General features: G+C 39.9%; 1 protein-coding gene across 1 annotated transcript in view; it reads right to left on the reverse strand.

The window, feature by feature from the left end:
• Positions 1–439: 439 nt before the first annotated feature.
• The window catches only part of fgd (faciogenital dysplasia), an 81,917-nt gene continuing 65,020 nt past the window's right edge, over positions 440–17,336 (reverse strand). Inside the window, exons 7-19 of the mRNA XM_036139224.1 lie at positions 16,789–16,945; positions 12,830–12,968; positions 11,865–11,923; positions 11,271–11,417; positions 11,078–11,170; positions 10,857–10,936; positions 9,239–9,269; positions 8,656–8,760; positions 8,028–8,075; positions 5,795–5,896; positions 5,523–5,654; positions 3,931–4,071; positions 440–1,957 (exon numbers count right to left, since the gene is read on the reverse strand). Of these exons, the coding sequence (XP_035995117.1) occupies positions 1,712–1,957; positions 3,931–4,071; positions 5,523–5,654; positions 5,795–5,896; positions 8,028–8,075; positions 8,656–8,760; positions 9,239–9,269; positions 10,857–10,936; positions 11,078–11,170; positions 11,271–11,417; positions 11,865–11,923; positions 12,830–12,968; positions 16,789–16,945 (1,480 nt within the window). The 3' untranslated portion in view covers positions 440–1,711. The remainder of the gene's footprint in view (positions 1,958–3,930; positions 4,072–5,522; positions 5,655–5,794; positions 5,897–8,027; positions 8,076–8,655; positions 8,761–9,238; positions 9,270–10,856; positions 10,937–11,077; positions 11,171–11,270; positions 11,418–11,864; positions 11,924–12,829; positions 12,969–16,788; positions 16,946–17,336) is intronic.

Genomic DNA, 17,336 nt, shown 5'->3' on the forward strand with positions numbered 1-17,336 from the left:
GAGGATCAGCCCCAATTATGTTTCAGGAGTTTTTAACAACAGATTTGCAGTGAAATTTGGACTTTTGTTTTAGTGGGACATGATTTTGCCAGAGCCTCAAGAATCAAGCACTGCTTTGAGTTGGTTTCCCCAAAAAGTGGCCGACTGAAGCTGTCAAGAGCCGCTGTCCTGTTCGTTTTGTTCATGTCCCGGCTCTAGCACAGCTGTTAAAATGGCCGAATTACCTCCTCAACATGGGATCACCTTCTGCAGGAGCCTGATGAGCCGCTCCGTGGATACAGGCGTATTGCCAAACATCTAGAGCCTGCAGGACACAGTCGCTTGAGGACTTCAGTCGGCCCTCGATTGATCCTGATGCAAAGCCCTGCATGATAACGTGTTTGTGTGTAAATACCTACAAGATATTGGTTTTAATACACGAAGAGAAACTCCAGACAAGTTCTGATCTCACAGGACAGCGCGGCGTCAGACGAGCCGCGCTTGTTTATTAATGATCCGCTCAACTCTTTTCATTCTTTCACTGTCACAAATGTTAAAAAACAGTGACGGTTCTGCTCACGCACAGCAGAAAAAAAACACAAGAATGAGCTCTGGAGCATAAAAAGCAGGACAAATGGAAGATTTTTTTTAAAGCACAGTATATAAATATGAGTTAGTTTACATGCAAAAGGGAAACTGAAGGACAACTTTATTTGCTACTTTTATTTAAAAGGCTGGTGCATATAGGGGAAGGGTACCCAGGGGAAAGGCAGAATAAACTTTTTCTTCTTTTTTTTTTTTTTTTTTTTTACAGTACAGTACTTGGTTTCCATCTTATCACCAACCTGCTGAGTCAGTGAGAGACTGAACTGCACAGGCGGCGTCTCTTTTCGTCTGTGTAAAAATGGGGATGTTAAGGCTGACCCTAAAAGTGAAGCCACGCAAATGGGGATGCTTCGCATTCTCACTCGGATCAGACGTCTCAGACTCCAGTGACGATGACAGAGAGGGAATCAGTACCAAAGTACCACAAACGAACAGGATGGGGTCTGAGGGTGGGGCGGGTGCTAAAACTGGAAACATCAGGTGGCCAGCCACAAATGTATTTTTTTTTTTAAGTTAAATGTCTTGTTTTCTTTCTTCTTCTTTGTTTCCTTACATCACATTATAATACACATACTGTACAAGACCGGCAAAACCAACACTGTTCCCTCGGCACGAGTGAAAGCCTCAGTGGGGGTTTTCTTACACAAGCGTTCAATACTTATTACAACACAGCGAGGGACTCAGACACGCACACACACACACGCACACACACATGCACACTAATGCAAAGACAGACACCTAAGAGTTAATGCTTCATGGACACCGTGGACTAATGTACAAGAACTTCATCTAAAAACTGGATCTTTCTTCATTCATATTACACATAAATGTTCTTCAGAGATGCGCTCCCATTGATCAAAACATATAAGGAATAAAACATCCTGACCAGTGGCGTCGGAGGATTGGTTTGCGGGTGTCTGCGCTTCCAGAGAGACACGAAGACGGAGGAAAAAGACGCAGCTGTGGGGTCAAGAGGGGACGATTCAGGTGGAACGAGGAAGTATCGAGTGGTCCGTTTGAAGAGGAGGGAAAATAAAAGTGCCAAGGTAAAGTGAATTCAAGTAATGTGTGCTTTATACACAGGAGAGGGAGAGGCAGAGGAGTCCAGCGGCTCCGGCGGGGGCCGCTACTGGCTCTTCCTGTGTTCAGTCACGCTCGTCGACGCCTCGGCGGGTTCTTCTCCCCGGGCAGCTTTGGAGAGGACTTCCACCCATTTGGCCTGAAGCTCTGCGTCCTGGGCACTTAGGAGGAAGGTCTGCTGGGTGTGACTAAGCCTGAGCACGTGCTTGACCTCCTGTTTGTCGGCCGTCGCAGGCGGGGCCGTGCTCACGTCGAAACCGGGCAGAGGGACGGCCCGCGAGCCTTTCAGCTCCTGCAGAACAGTAAAAGAAACGTGTTCGAAAAGGAAGATTTTGCTTTAAAAACACGTTAAGGAAAAGAAGGAAAATGTTAGGACTGCAACGAATCACAGCGTGCAATCTCAATAAATTAGAATCTAATTGGAAAGGTAATTTATCTTAATACTGCCATTCATAAAGTTATTTCACACACACACACACACACACACACACACACACACACACACACACACACACACACACACACACACACACACACACCATGCTTCTGATGCTGCATCAGGCTCAGGAGTGACACACCAGCAGATGCATCATAAGTTCTGGAAATGTGCTGCCACTTCAAGCACAGACTCTTCTGAACTGCCCCCAAATTCTTGAAAGGGTTTTCTTTCAGAGTTTTTCTTCCACTTAACTTTCCAAGAACATGCTTAGAACCAGAGAGTGAATGGACCTCAGCTCTTTAACAACGATCTTTCACGGTGAACCCTCCTTGTAGAGGGCCGTAACATAACCTTTCTGGATTAAACGTCCTATTTGGTTGGATGTAATGTTCTGATTTTCTAAAAACTATTTTTTTCTTATTAGCTGTGAGCCGTAATCATCATTCCTGAGAAGAAACAAACTCTGCGTAACAAATGTACATTATATACGAGATTCACTTTTTGCATTAATCTAATGAAACACGTTAAGTCCTTAACGATATTTGAATTCGTCGAGACGCACTCGTCTTTCATGTGGGATGCACAGTCGGGTCCCATCCCCCGGTTGTTTCTGTTGAATCAGGAAATGCTCATCCATCTTCCATTAATCCTAATCTTTGGTATGGCAGCTCCCTGCTGTGGGAATGTGACATTAATCTTAAAAATGAAACACAGGGAGGCTTCTCCCTTCAGTGCCATCTATGGTGAATAAACTAAAATAAAAATGCTACATCGCTAGTTAAAAACCATATGTGTAGTTATATCATATATATAAACTAGCAATCACCGTGTAGAACGTGAAACCCTGGATGCCTGAATGCAGATGTACAGCCTGTACGCTGAGAGCATAGCCGCCGTTTTTTTGTTTTTAGTGTGCAGGATCTTTGCTAAGCATAGGGAGCAGTACTTTCCCGTTTAATGATACTGCCGTTTCAATCCGGCTGTTTAATCCCTGCTCTGCTCTCTTATATGTCCTGCATATAGGAATTAAAAGCTCTGTTTGGAACAGACAGGCTCTGCAAGCTAAACATCTGGACAACAGCTCAGATGAAGCTCTGACCATTTTAGATTCAGAAACAACCAAAAAAAAACCCACGCTTATTTTTGATTTTTACCAACAACATACACTGAGTTAGGAGGAAAAAAAAGGCAAATATATCCCCTGAAACCCTTTGGAATCACCTCTAAAATCGCCCCAAACCAAAAGGACAGATCTGGTAGCTCTGTGACTGAATATAAGGACTTTAATAGTTAAACAGTGTGAGAGTGGTTTAGTACTCCATGATAAATGTCGCCGTGCCTGTTGTGTTCGCTTTTAGTAACTGTTGAGGTTTTTAAATGGTCTAAAAAAACAATTTTAATCTTTTTTTTAATCATCTAGTTAAAAAAATGGTCAATAACAAATTTGAAATAATAAGCATTTTTTCCACGTTTGAAAAATCTAAATATCTAAATAAAGATTTACGTCAGTTCAGGCCGTAGATGCCCATCAGCTTAGAGGACACTTTTTATTCATTTGTCTGCAGAAAAACAATAGAAGTAACTTTTTCAGACTCTTTTTTGCTTTAGATTAATGCAACTTGTGAGCATCGGCTTGTCTTCTCCATTTAATGAGCAAAGCCTCCACGTTTTCTTTTTGAAAGGGCTTTTTTTATTGTAAAATACGCTGAACTCTGCCAGTCTATTTTACAAAAAAAATACAGTAATTGTGTGAGGGGCAAAGGTGAATGCGCACGTCTGAGTTTACATCTTTGAAACGCCTTCTACAGAGCGAGGATTTGCGTTACCTGTCCACTGCTTTGCAAGTACAGCACCAGAGGCTCAGTCTTCGTCACAGCCACCCACATCTTGGTCCAACTCTTCCCCTTCTCCTGCACCTGGAGGTAGCCGCACAGCAGGCAGCTGTCCGCTGTCAGAGATATCTGTCTCTAAACGCATGCAAACAACACAACCCAAGGTTAATACAAGCTTTTCTCCATCACAGACCTAAAAGCCTGAGATTGTGAACACACATTTTATTTGAAGTGAGTTTGTGATTGAAATGTATCTGTGTTAATATCAAGGCGGATTTAAATGCGATGAGTAAAGGAGAGGACAGATCCTCCGATCTTATGTAACAACGATGTAGGACACAATGGGATTTGCTCAGGGACAGGAGCTTAAGCTTCGGTGGCCCTTGTCTAAAGCTCTTCTAACCTACAGCGCCCCCGTGTGGTGAGGATTCTCTCTGCAGGTTTTATTTTTTAAAAGCTCCGTATTCTTGTCATTCGTACAAATTAAACAGATCTGAAAGATTAAAGTGTAACTATAACAGTGAGCCCATACAGTGAACAGTGTAGGTCTGTTGTAGGCTCAGAGTGCACATCTGAAAGGCTCTGGTAAGACACCTGAAGCTGCCAGACTGCCGTGTCAGCAGAGACGACTGAGACGGACTAGATCTGAGATCTTGTTAGCATATTAGTCATCATGGGGAGTTTGGCTTATCTTTTAGAGTCAGCGCTTTGTGCGCTGTGTGAAAGCGGCCACCTTGTAAGATAATGCGGCATTTTATTTTTGCAGCTGTGCATGAAATACCGATATTCTACGCAGGACACATAGATGTTGTTTCTCCGGCCTAAATGATGCACGGAATAGCGCGCTACATCCGCGGTTTTACAGCGCCTTGATCTTTTCAACATGCTGCCCCATTCCAAACAAACGCATCAATGTATTTTATTGGTACTTTGTGGAAGAGACGAAGCAAAGCATAACTGTGGAATAGAAGGATGAGTTTTACATCTTTTGACCGGGTTTCATTAGAAAAAAAAAAGCTCTTTTCTCCACATTATATCATTAATGCCAAATTTGTAGAGTGCAAAACTACTAGTTGCCCTGTCAGAAGTCCCCCCCCTCCCCAATTTGTTTTTTAAATAAATAAATTAAACTACCAATTCCCTCTGATTACATGGGTTTATGTGATCAGCCATGTTCTGGTAGGTTTGCAGTAGCGCCACATGCTCTCTATACTTAGATGTTAGATTGAACAGTGCTCCCTTAGATTTACTTGCATGTTTTATAAATTAACTTTTCCCCCTGACCTGCGCCTTGGTCTTTAAGAAGTCGTTTGTTCACTAATGTTACTTTAAATAACTGCTGGGCCCTAACAGCACAGCTGTAATTATACAGAGATTTACTAATTAATAAGTCTTCTGAAGGCACTTAGAGAGATCTGGAATTTATTTAGGAGAATCCGAGTAAAGGGGGGGGAGATGTAAACATATTATACACTCTGCTGATTACTTTTTGTAAAAATATTGACAAAAATGCATCCTTATCCTTTCCTCTAACAATTATGCACTTATCTCTTTATTAATGCATCAGAGCGTAGTTCCATTTTCACCTCAGCTAAAGCTTTTCTCTTCTGGTCGCCGGCGCCGCACATCATTTCAACGTTGACGCTGGCTTCGAAACATTCGGGACACACTCGACTCGTTTTGTTGTCCAAGGTCTTTGAACACTTTGCACAGATGGCCTGCAGACGGACACGGTGGGGAAAAAAAACACATTGACCGTCTAAGTTATGACTCTTCCACTTGTTCCCACTCCTTCCTCGCCATCATTTTGTCCCTTTATCCCCGTCAACGATGGCCAAGTGGCTCCGTCTGCACGTACCGCTCCGCAGGACTTGCAGTGATGCTTGCGCTTTGTGAAATTGAAGCTCTCGTTGCAGCCTCTGCACGTCTGTTTCTCTTTCTCCTTCTTCTTGGAGCTCTTCTAAAAAACAATAGATAAAAAAAGGAGGGTGTGTCAAGGTGTTGCAACAAGTCACAGAGGAAGCCACGTCTGACGGTTTGCTTTGTTTGTCTTCCTTTTCATATTTGTGTTAACAAAGAGAGAGGAAAAAACCCACACGGTCACAGAAAAAACGGCAGACATTTTTTTCCCCTTCGGACCGCGGTTTCAGAGGTGCAGTAGTGGTAAGGCTGGTAAAATAAGGCAAATCTCTGTACGCACAGCATGAAAGCTGTTTGTCTTGGTCCACTGGACAAAAGTGTTCCTTCTTTTATGGACGTGACAGAAAGAGGGACAGAAGCCTTTTCAATAATCTCAACAATTCAACCTTAATTCAGTATTTGCACACAAAAAAAAACTAACTGTGTGAAGCAGAGAAAACAGACAGTGAGTCATTATTTTTTTTTTTTACAGCTTCGGGGTTAAAGACCACGAAGATAACTTCAAGAAGGCAGGGAGTCCAGGTCTTAGACAGATGTTTACAGATGTTGATAGAACCAGAAATAAGTATTATATAGGTTTTGGTTTTGTAAAAACGCTTTGGGCTTTAATTATTAGCATTAGATTAAGTTTTCTTTTTATATATTATGAAATTTTGACTTAGGTTTACTTCCTTTTTGTAAAACACAGATCAAAGATGGAATATGGGTCAATACAGTTTTTTTGGCTGTACTTGCTCTGTTTTTGGAAACAATATCAAGAAATTGTAGGAAGGGAATGGTTTTAATTCATTTTAGTATTTTTGCTTGTTGACTGTTCAAGATGTAAATTTTTTATTAAATTCACGGTTTTGTACACATTGTTTAGCGCTTTAAGAATGACCCACATACTGGTTCTGCTGCAATAATAGATTTTATGAACCCTTGTTTTCTTATTGAGTAGTTCTCAGCAGATCCTTTGTTATGGCGAAGTCAGACTACATAAACAGTTACAACATATTAACAATAAAAAAAATCCCTTACTTTACTTTCTTACAATACAAAATTATGAGGTGAAATAAAGGTTAGCTATCTGTTACTAATATGTTTTTGTGTTGTTTTTTTTTTTACCCATTTTATCCTCCATTTTGAGCTGTTCGTTATGCTCCACTTATCTTAATCACACAGCATTTGAAAATGACGTTTTTGGACTTCTTACTAGTGAGCGGGAGTTTAGGAACCAGTAGAGTTTCGCAATAATTTTTTTTTTTAAATATATCAAATGCTGCAATATCAGTTTGTGCAACACTGATATCACAAAAGACCACTTGGAATAAAACATTTGGTAACTGTTGAAATGAAACAGCCATTAATTTATATATTTTTATTATATATTTTCATTACAATAATATATTCGGTTTGCTGGCTGGCGTCTCACTGCAACTGCGCTGGGATTGTGCTAAAGGTTACAGAGCGCTGGAAGGATTCTAACACAGAGGGAAGGGAGTGATGTTCAATTTGAAAGCCTCATGCGCCGCCATTCAAACCATTTCATCATCAGATTTCATCAAAATAAACTGATTTACTACCAACTGAAACCTTTTGGTACTTTATGAAAAAAGTGGTGAAAAAACTGAGCAAACAATAGAGAGAGAAATAAACCAATTTAATGCACTGAAAGCATATTTAGATTTCAAATAAAAGATCCCCAATATTCTAACAAAAAACATAATACACAATGAAAATGTGTAAAAAGTCAAATAGTTTTACATTGTCATACAAATATTTTAAGTAACTGTAAAGCGGTTATTATATTACTATCAATAAGTGACAATGCACAATTAAATATGTTTATTTGGAGCTTTTTGTCAAATATATGTTCCATGAGTACGGTATAATATTTCGTTATTGATTCGAATAATTAAAGGCATATTTGTGAAATACTGATTTTAATATGCTAATGTTTCTTTGCACTTAAATTATACTTACATTTAATTTCATCTACATGTTTGTTGTTTTAGCTTTATAGTATAGTTTTTTTGTAAAGGGACACCGTTTTAATCTGATAAGCCCATTTGTAGCAGTTTACGACATGTAAATACGAGCCATTTTTGCAGACAAATATGATGTAGATAAATCAGGTAGTAATGCATACAGTAATGTCTGAGCAGCTGTAATACAAGAGACAATCTTACCCTTTCATGAAGTCCATCTAAGTCGACAGAATTGCTGGGCCAGGGACCCTGAGGGGGAGATGAAAAACAATATTATCTGAAGACGTAATTTTCAAATGCTGTGTAATTGCAATCAATGGAGCACAACAGAACAGCTAAAAAAAAAAACAACAACACAAAAACATATTAGCAACACATAAAGCTAAGCAAGAGCATCATCCTCCTGCAGTAATCTGTCTCTACCACTAGGTGTCAGGCTAGACCCCCTGAATCTGTTCCTCTGGGCCGAAGAAACTGTTTGGCTCGGTTCCAGCTAAGGCCAAACGCAAAGTGGGTCAAAGGAGATCCATAACAGTTCAGTATAAACTTTGACTCGGGCTTTCCCTATTTGGTCACGAGCCATCTCTGGGAGAAGAGACTCGCAGACGACAAACGTAGAAAATAAAGAGCCTCTTTCTGGGAGTGTTTCGTCTGTGCGATCCTACCCACATCCATAGATGGAGGGCCTGTTCTGGCAGACAAAGGCCAGACTATGACGGAACCGTTTGGTGCATCGTTCGTCTCCCATGATTCACTGGACATTATGGCCCTCAGACTGACTTCACAATGGAGCAATTAAGGGAGGGGGGGGGGGGAGACCGACGCTCACCGGTGACTCCGGTACATGGTCGTCTTCACGGGAGAAGGAGCTGTTGAAAGCTTTATTGAACGTCTCGCTGTTTTGCTTGTGCCGCTCGATGGTGGCCTTGATCACCTGAGAGTGGGAGGGAAAAAGAAACAGACAGAAATTGTATTAAAAACCTGCAGCTTTTGGATGGGGCATAGCAAACATTTCTGATCTGGGCTCAGAGAGATGAACTCTGACTGAAGTCATTGCTATCCCAGTAAGGAAGCTTTCTATTAACCCTCTGCTGTATCGTCACTCTTGATTAGGCTGCCTTATGTTCATTTCCACTCTTCACATACCAGCAATACCCTCTTAATTACAGTGTTTCAAACCGCTAGTCCCTTGTCATCTCAGCAAAATGAAGGAATCCACCTTGCTTTGTTGCATTGGGATAAATACGCAAGAAATGGCTTTTATTATACAGCGGGATTCAAACACAGAGGAAATGGTCTAAGGAGATGTATGCTACTTCCATTTCCCAATAAAGCAGAACGACCAGAGTGCCGGTCTGTCCACCAGAGGCTCAGATGGTGAGCTCATACGTGTGTGGGTGTGTGATTCTTGCCTGAATCCAATCTTCCTTCTCCTCTGCTGTCCTGCAGAGCAAAGAAAATACAGATTAATGGAACATTCAGGGGAAAAAAAGTAAAATATCTATGCTGGAAATGTCATTTACAGAGCTGGGAAATTGTTCAAATTAAATTAAATAGGACATTATAATACCTATATCATCTCATTTTGAAGTGAATTGCATGTTTATGAACAAAAGCACATTACTTCATCCTGTAGATGAGCCAGATTTACCCATGTGGACTAATCAATGGGTTAAAACTACATTAAAACACATTATTTATAAAATTACAAATTGATGAGTTAAAAAAAAGTGACAGAAAAGACTAGGTGAATAAAATGTATGGACTTCGCCTTGCAAAACTATTCCTAACCTGCAAACCTCTTCAGATTTTTTTTTTGTCCCCATTTATGTCCCTGATGAAGAGCACCCCACCCCAGCATGAGACTGCCACCATCATGTTTCATTCCTATGGCTTTCCTTTAACTATTCACACGCTTTAGGAAATTATGCATACAAATGAAAAAGTAGAAATACATTAACAAATATTTAATTGCTTTGTTATACTCAGAAAAACAAACCCTTTTAGGTAAAGCTGATCCATATATTACCTCAGGCAGGACAGTCAAATATCTACAGCTTAAGCTACACACTTTGATTCCCTTTGGGACAATTTACATTTATTTTAAGACAAAAATAGAAATCTTCTTATGCAACATGCTTTTGTTTTTAAGGCATATTTTATTATCTTATTTAATTGAGTCGAATGTTTTAATTACTTGTATTGTCACTGTGTTTGTAACATCTTATTTTCTGTTCTTTTTTTTTTATCAAACAGGTCTCTATTAAAAATGAGATCTTGGATCTCAGCGAGAATACCTGTATAAATAAAGGTTAAATATATATATATTTTTAATTAATTTTAATTAAACACCAGAGAAAATGCCAGACTGGGTATGGAGCACTAGTCCTTTACATATCCAGCCGGCTGGCTTAAAGAAAGACAATCTTGCTGTTTGGAAATATTGCTGGTTGTGAAAAACCACAGCACCTATAGTAAAAATATAATAAATAAAACAAACGGAGAAGCATCCATCATTTTTAACCAATGCAACACAATGTTTAAACTACAGTTAGCCAGTAACAAGAGGGAGGTCAGTTCAGCAACCGACTGCAGGCTACCTGAGCAGAAAGCCTGACTAATCAGCCGGTGAATAAAGGCTTCTAACACTCCCTGTGTTCCTCTATAAAGGGCAAAACAGCAAAAAAGGTACAAAATTGTGTCCAACAGGTAAGTACAAACTACTACTACATTTTCCAGATTAATTTTAATTAATCTGATTAATAATTTTAGGTTAAGTCTAACAACAAATACATGTTACAGATAATAATGATTTTGATTATTTCTACAGCAGCAGGAATTGTTGCTTTTCTGTTTTTATATTAAATAGTTTACATAATCTCAACCATTTTGCTTTGTAACGTACGTGTAAATACTGTGATCTTTAACCAGGTTATGCACAAAACATACACAAAACAGAGAGGGACTCGATCTCTTCCACGCTTTAACACATATGGTCGTCGCTCGGCGGCAGCTTTTACTCGCATTTACCTGGCCTGCAGCTCCAGTGAACGTTGTTTACCAATAATGGCAAATGTATGAGGAAGGTTCTGCTTCACATTTTCTTGGACCTGAGGTAAAACACAGACAAAAATAAATAAATAAATAAATAAAAAACTGAACGTGGAATAAATGTGCATTAGATTTGGAAGAATAAATTAAAAGCAGTAAAACAAAAGAGAGCTTTATGCCATCAACAGGCAGGCTCGTACCTCCATTCCTGCAATGTCAATCCTCTCTCTGACACTGAACTTCTGCCCCATCAGTCTCAGTTTAGGGACGCAGTATAGCACCATGTTATTGAACTGCAAAAGAAAAAAAAAAAAAAGACGCGAGGCATTTAATGAGCAGAGCTCGTATCAGCTCTGTCCGTGCGATATTTCTATAATTACACGGCCCTCTCACCAAGTAGAGGTATCGGTCTTGTGCTGTTCCGTTTTTGGCAGACATCTTTTTGATATGCCCTTCTTTTATGAGTTCATTGGCTGGATTCACTATGTCCTCCTCTCCTCCGAGCCGCTCGTAAACCTCCAGCAGCTTGTTCATCTTTTCCTGACAAAAACCAAAACAAAAACAGGCGGATGAGGGGAGCTGACACAGATAGATGGAGCTCTAAGCTTAACCCTCCCTCTAGTGGTTATCTGGGACATGTCCCTTTTTTTTATTTAGATACAAATACTTAGTAAAAAAGCTGAAACTTTATCCCTTTATTCATGCATACAGGCATTAATAAGTTGTTTAAAGGACGCGTGAGAAGCGGGCATCATGGCGAGAAAGAGAAAGGAAAAAGAGGAGGATCAGCGTTGAAGACACTCGGCCATGATACCTCAGCCATGACACATCAGGCAGGAAGCAGCGACTTCCTGTCTGGGTTAACGCAATGTTGCTGACAGGGAGACAACATTAGCAAGTGTCTGACTGGGTAACATGTTACAGCTGAAAAAGACAAGGTCAGAGACGTGAAAATAGCTCGTGCACAAACGCAATGAAAGGCCTTACCATTTTCCTGATGGCTGCGTTGGAGTGGTTGGCCGCGGTGGAGATCAGCTCCAGTGCCTCTGTGGGGGCAAATAATAGACACAGCGATCAAAAAAAGTGAAGAATCAGCATCCAGGATCACATAAAATAAAAAAAAAACAGCCCAATATCTCTCTGTCCGTTAGATAAACGGTCAATGTTCATTTCTAATAAAACAATGAACCTGCACGCTAAATCCTCCCAGTAACCGTGTGCAGTGGACTGGCTTCCAGCCAACAGGGAGTCTGACACAGATGCCTGGGAGCACCTCGGCTGGCCGCATTAATCATAACCTCACATACACAGAAGAGACACCCAGGCTGGGGAGTGAGGCCAGAGCAACTGGGATGAATCGCTTCTCTGCAGGAGTGGACAAGAGGCTCCAAACAAACGCAGTCGGGGTTTTGGTAAACGGATGGAGGGATGATGGAAAATATTGGGCCGGGTTAAAAACAGCACCGCGTCGCTGCAGCAGCACAACGTGCAGCACATGCTCTCCCTGCAACTTCTGCTTTAAGGAATATATGCAGTCCTGCATTTCTGATTAGCTGGGTTTAAGAAAAAACAGCTGTGTGCAAGGATCAGCCTTCAAACTAATGGGAGGAAATTTGTTTGGAGGTTTCGGGGATAACCCAGAAACTACCAAGGCCAGGGCTCTGATAAAGTGGAAGACGGTGGAACACCAGAGATGGGATACTTTAATACGGACTGAGAGGGTGTCTTTCCTTCAGCTTTGACTGAAATCTATTACCCCAATGGCAAAACGTATGTATGGAGGAGTCAGGGAGAAGCCTTCAAAGCTGAGATGACGATAAAAGCTTTTAAGCATGGTAAAAGTTGAAAAAAAAAAAAAACACACTAAAGGGTTTAATAATGAGCCTGTGGTTTATCAGCTGAGGCTAACGGCGATGTGCGTGTGCAGCAAAGTTAATTTCATCTCGTCTTACTTTCTGCATCTTTGCGGTCCAGAGCATCGTCAGGCAGCTTCTTCAGGTAGTCTTTGAGCAGGAGCTCGTAACGAGGAATCCTTTGGACCGGCTCCAGCATGTGATGCTGCAACGTCAGGTTCCCACACACATCCTGCTTCTGTTGGGTAGAGCAGAAATGAGATTAGATTTCAATTATCTAATCTTATTATAAGACACTTTAAGTGGCCCCTACACATTTCCACACTGTTTTTACAATTTTGGACCATTTCTAAAATGTTAATACGTATGTTAACTATGCCAGTCACATGCCATTACTAAGATTTCTTAAATGCCCTAAAGAAATCTGTTGAACAAAAAGGAGCCATTACACGAAATCCAGGAAATACACTTTGCCAATTTCCCTAATCACTGTGTGGCTGAGTTACATTTTTCATGTTTTTGGTACAATAGGATATTCTTAAAATTTTGCTCACGGTAAGCTAAATAAACCTACGCTTCAAACTAGGACTGCACGGTATTAGAAAAACATAATATTGGTGAATGCCAGGATAATGATATCATCTAAGTTCTGTGCAAACAAAAACTATACAGTGACTGGGACAATAGGAACATTTTATATTTGCACCTCAGCAACAATGTTTTATTGAAAGTGCATCTAATGGTTTGGTAATGAACTCACCACCTTTTTACCTTCTGAAGTTTTAACACTCAATAAAAAAATAGGTGATAGATATATTACAGGCGTCGAGAGCCTGAGAGCACAGTGTTATAAAAATTAGCTGCGACTTATTGCAGTGTAGGCACTTATTGCGATATGCATTTTGCAAACAATGATATTATGATAAGGAGAAGTTTTCCATATATTGTGCAACCTTATTACCTAATTTATTCATTTACAGAGCACATAAACAAAAAAAACAACTTCAGGTAGGTACATAGAAATAAGTCTACAGTGAATTAAAAAGTTTATGGTATTTTATTACTGGCTCAATAATAAAATACCATAAACTCTAAAACAGGCATATTCTGTACATATGCATACATCAACTAAGTTTCCCTGTGTTTATAACACATTCTTTAACTTTGCTTGATTCAAACTGTATATATGTGTTTCTCATCCTCACCCATGGTACTTTATGTACGGCAAATGAAAATACATGTTCATTGAGACTTGCAGACATTTATTTATTTATCCTCTTAAAGCCTCACAAAAAGCAATTAAATCGGATTGAGGTCTGGACTTTGACTAGGCCATTGCAACAGCTTGACTCTTTAGATTTTCAGCCATTATGTTACAGATTTGCTACTGTATGATCAAGGTAAACTGCCTTATCTTCAGCTGCCATAGAGGACGTGGTGACTGATAGTAAATCAAACAAATTGTTTAATAAGCAACCATTGGCTACAACTTAACTCTTAAATCTTAGAGGAGCAGCATGAGTGTACTTAGTTTACCTCATGACCCTATCGACATCCATGGAAACTTTCTTTTTTGCCAATATTCTTAGTCTGGATTTATAAAGTGGTCCTGATCGATGGTTCTTTAGGCTTTTTGAAGGTTTTTCTTTGAGATTTTGTCACTTTTTCCATTCTTTTCAGCCCAGTACCTCATAATATTCAGAGAAATGGCTCATAAAGCCTCTTTGACACAAAGACTTGAAGGACGAAAACAAACCATTTTAAATTAGATCTTCAGGCTGGTAATATTTGCCTGCTACAGTAAACAAATCGTCTCATTTCTTCTGTTGAATCTATGGAGAAGGCGAAAGATAACACATTCTGACACGAGACGATAACAGGTAGCTCTTGAAAATGTATACCTTGTGTCTCAGTAAGATTTTATAAATAAAAAGGTATAATTTGAAAAAGAAGAACATGAAAAAAAAAGAAAATTTTTAGCACCAGTAAATTGGTTCCTGAGGCCTTTTTGACTGATGATGTGTCACACAATACACAATCAACCAAAGGATTTTACATCTAACAGGCCCTGCGTCATATCGTTAATGGATGTTTAATAAAGACGTGACTTTTAGACCTTCTTTATCTTGCTATTGCAGGCGTGGTTATTGCAGTGGCTATTGCAAGTAGCTTTGGGTTTACTATCTTTAGATTAGAAACTTACTTCAACACCAAGAGGAACCATGGACCAAACTGCTAACCTGGTCAGTTGTGAGCAACCTGTTGCATCAGCTGCTGAAACTTTGCTGTAAAGTTGCAATGATCACGCAAAAGGACATTCTTCAAACGACGTCACATTTGCCTGGAGACAGCCCGGTTTCCCGGACAAGAAGAACGCAAACTAGAACGGCACCAACCGCAGTACTGATCATTTTGGAGGATGACAACGTCCCAGGAGCTTCATTTCTACATGCTTCAGTCGAGAAACCCAGAATAGAACAGCTGACATGTTGGTTGAAATGTAGAGGGCTCAAAATGAGCAGAAAGAACGCGGTATTATTAAAAAGGTAGGATAGGCTGTCCTCTCGTCTCACAACGGATCAAACGTGAGGAAGAAACTTGCTGAATCTGTGTAGAATTACAGCTAATACTAAGAAGGTATATGTATTATTACTGGCCTATGTTTTAAATTATCATAGGGCTTATCTAAAAAAAATATACTTAAAAATGATTTTTTTAAAGTTGCAAAGTCGATCATCCCGCTGTAATCAGACACTCAGATCCCATCTCACCTTCACACACACACCCCTCCGCAGACACACAAACCAGATCACTGTGAAAGAAACTTAAAGACAAGCTGAAGCGCACCAAGCAAACCTCCACACAGCAATACAGACGCTGCTTCCAATCATGACCAATGCATTTATTTAGTTGATATATATATATATATATATATATATATATATATATATATATATAAGGCCAAGCCTAAAAAAGCGAACTTCAGGTTCAAAAACAAACCCAAGAGACTGCAACCGCCGACTCACGAGAGTTGCAAGTGACTTTAGAGAAAAACAAGCCTAGAGTCGCTTATAATAAGCGAACTAAATGAAAGACTGAAGCTCACATGAGCCCCCTTCATGGATCGGATGATGATGTTTTCATTACAATGAGAAAAAGACGAATAAATATAGCCTTCCTGCACATACGCTGCAGTCTGCAGTCTGCAGGTATTCAAGTGTTCGGCTCCTTATCAAGTGTCTTTGGTCAGATTCCACAGTAAAGTCCTCTCGGTTACACGCTCGTATCACTGACATTTCTCGGCAATCCTTCAGGGTTTAGGAAAATCAATGAAAAAACTCCATATGGTCACGATAACCATATGGAGAGTCACTCCAACAGGCCAACGCAGCGGTGTTTTTGTTGTTGCCATAAAATGTCTGTTGATGTGACATTCAGGACAGATCTGTTCACTATTTGACTCGTACAAGTCAACTATTCAAGGTTTACCGCTCTGTCTGTACGGCCAAGATGGCGGCGACGCCTGCGCGCTCCGCTGTTTTAAGCTTAGTGATTTGACGTCATTTGAGGAACGCTCCTGTTGTCCGTAGGCTCTTGTGCAGTAACACAAAACAAATGATGGTTAAAAAAAATTTAACACAAGGTTGGATTTGATTTGATTTAATTAGACTCGATTAACCAAAATATGACATATTAGCTACTTAGATCACACGTTTGGGCAATTTCAATTTTGCAAATAAAAATTCCTCAGAAAGTAAGGTGAGAAACAAAGTCTGGAAAACACAATTTAAAAAAAGTTGTTGCTTTTTTTTTAATGCTGATCCAACCTTGGAAATACTAAATGTAAAATTGTCACTTTGAGTCTCCACAGTGTGGAAACCTTGACTTTATAACGTGCGGGCAAAGAGTTTTTGGGTCTGCTTTGGTAGAGAAGTACATAATCCTTAAAATAAATTATTTGAATTTTTTATTTTTTTTTGTAACAAAGTTTCTGCATGACGAATGGCAGAGAAAGCAGCCCCCGCATGCGAGCTAGACTTTAAAGCGCAGAAACAAACCTGTATGTTCTGGACGACACCCTTGAACTGAGATGACCTCTGTGTCCAGGTGTTGACCAGGTCCATGGCTCGGTCAAAGTTCTTCACATATTCTCCGTACATCTTCATGAAGGGAGCCAGCTTCTGCAGGATATCTCCGATGCGAGGGTTTGACTCCCTAAAGGAAAACACAAGTAAAATAAAAATGAAATGATCACAGCTTTTGGCTTTTCTTCAACTTATGCCCTTTTTTTTGCTGTTCTTCCATTAAGACCAGATTTGTAGAGTACATAACTAACATGTCATCTAGTCAATGGAGTTTCCACCAGAGTTGTGAATCTCTGCAGCTCCTCCAGAGTTACCATGGGCCTCTATGCTACTCCAGTTGTGTTGCTCTATCACATCAAATCCCAGTAATATACATTGAAATATCTTACATCTAAGGCTCTACATATTAAAAGACACAATCAAGAGATCACTTCTCAGTCAGTTTGAGTCAACTATGTGATAAGTTACAGGTTTGAAGGACGGCATCTGATATAAGCTGGAAAAGCTTTATTTTATAAAAC

This window comes from Fundulus heteroclitus, chromosome 1 (assembly GCF_011125445.2).
Source record: "Fundulus heteroclitus isolate FHET01 chromosome 1, MU-UCD_Fhet_4.1, whole genome shotgun sequence".
In the NCBI taxonomy this organism is placed as follows: domain Eukaryota; kingdom Metazoa; phylum Chordata; class Actinopteri; order Cyprinodontiformes; family Fundulidae; genus Fundulus; species Fundulus heteroclitus.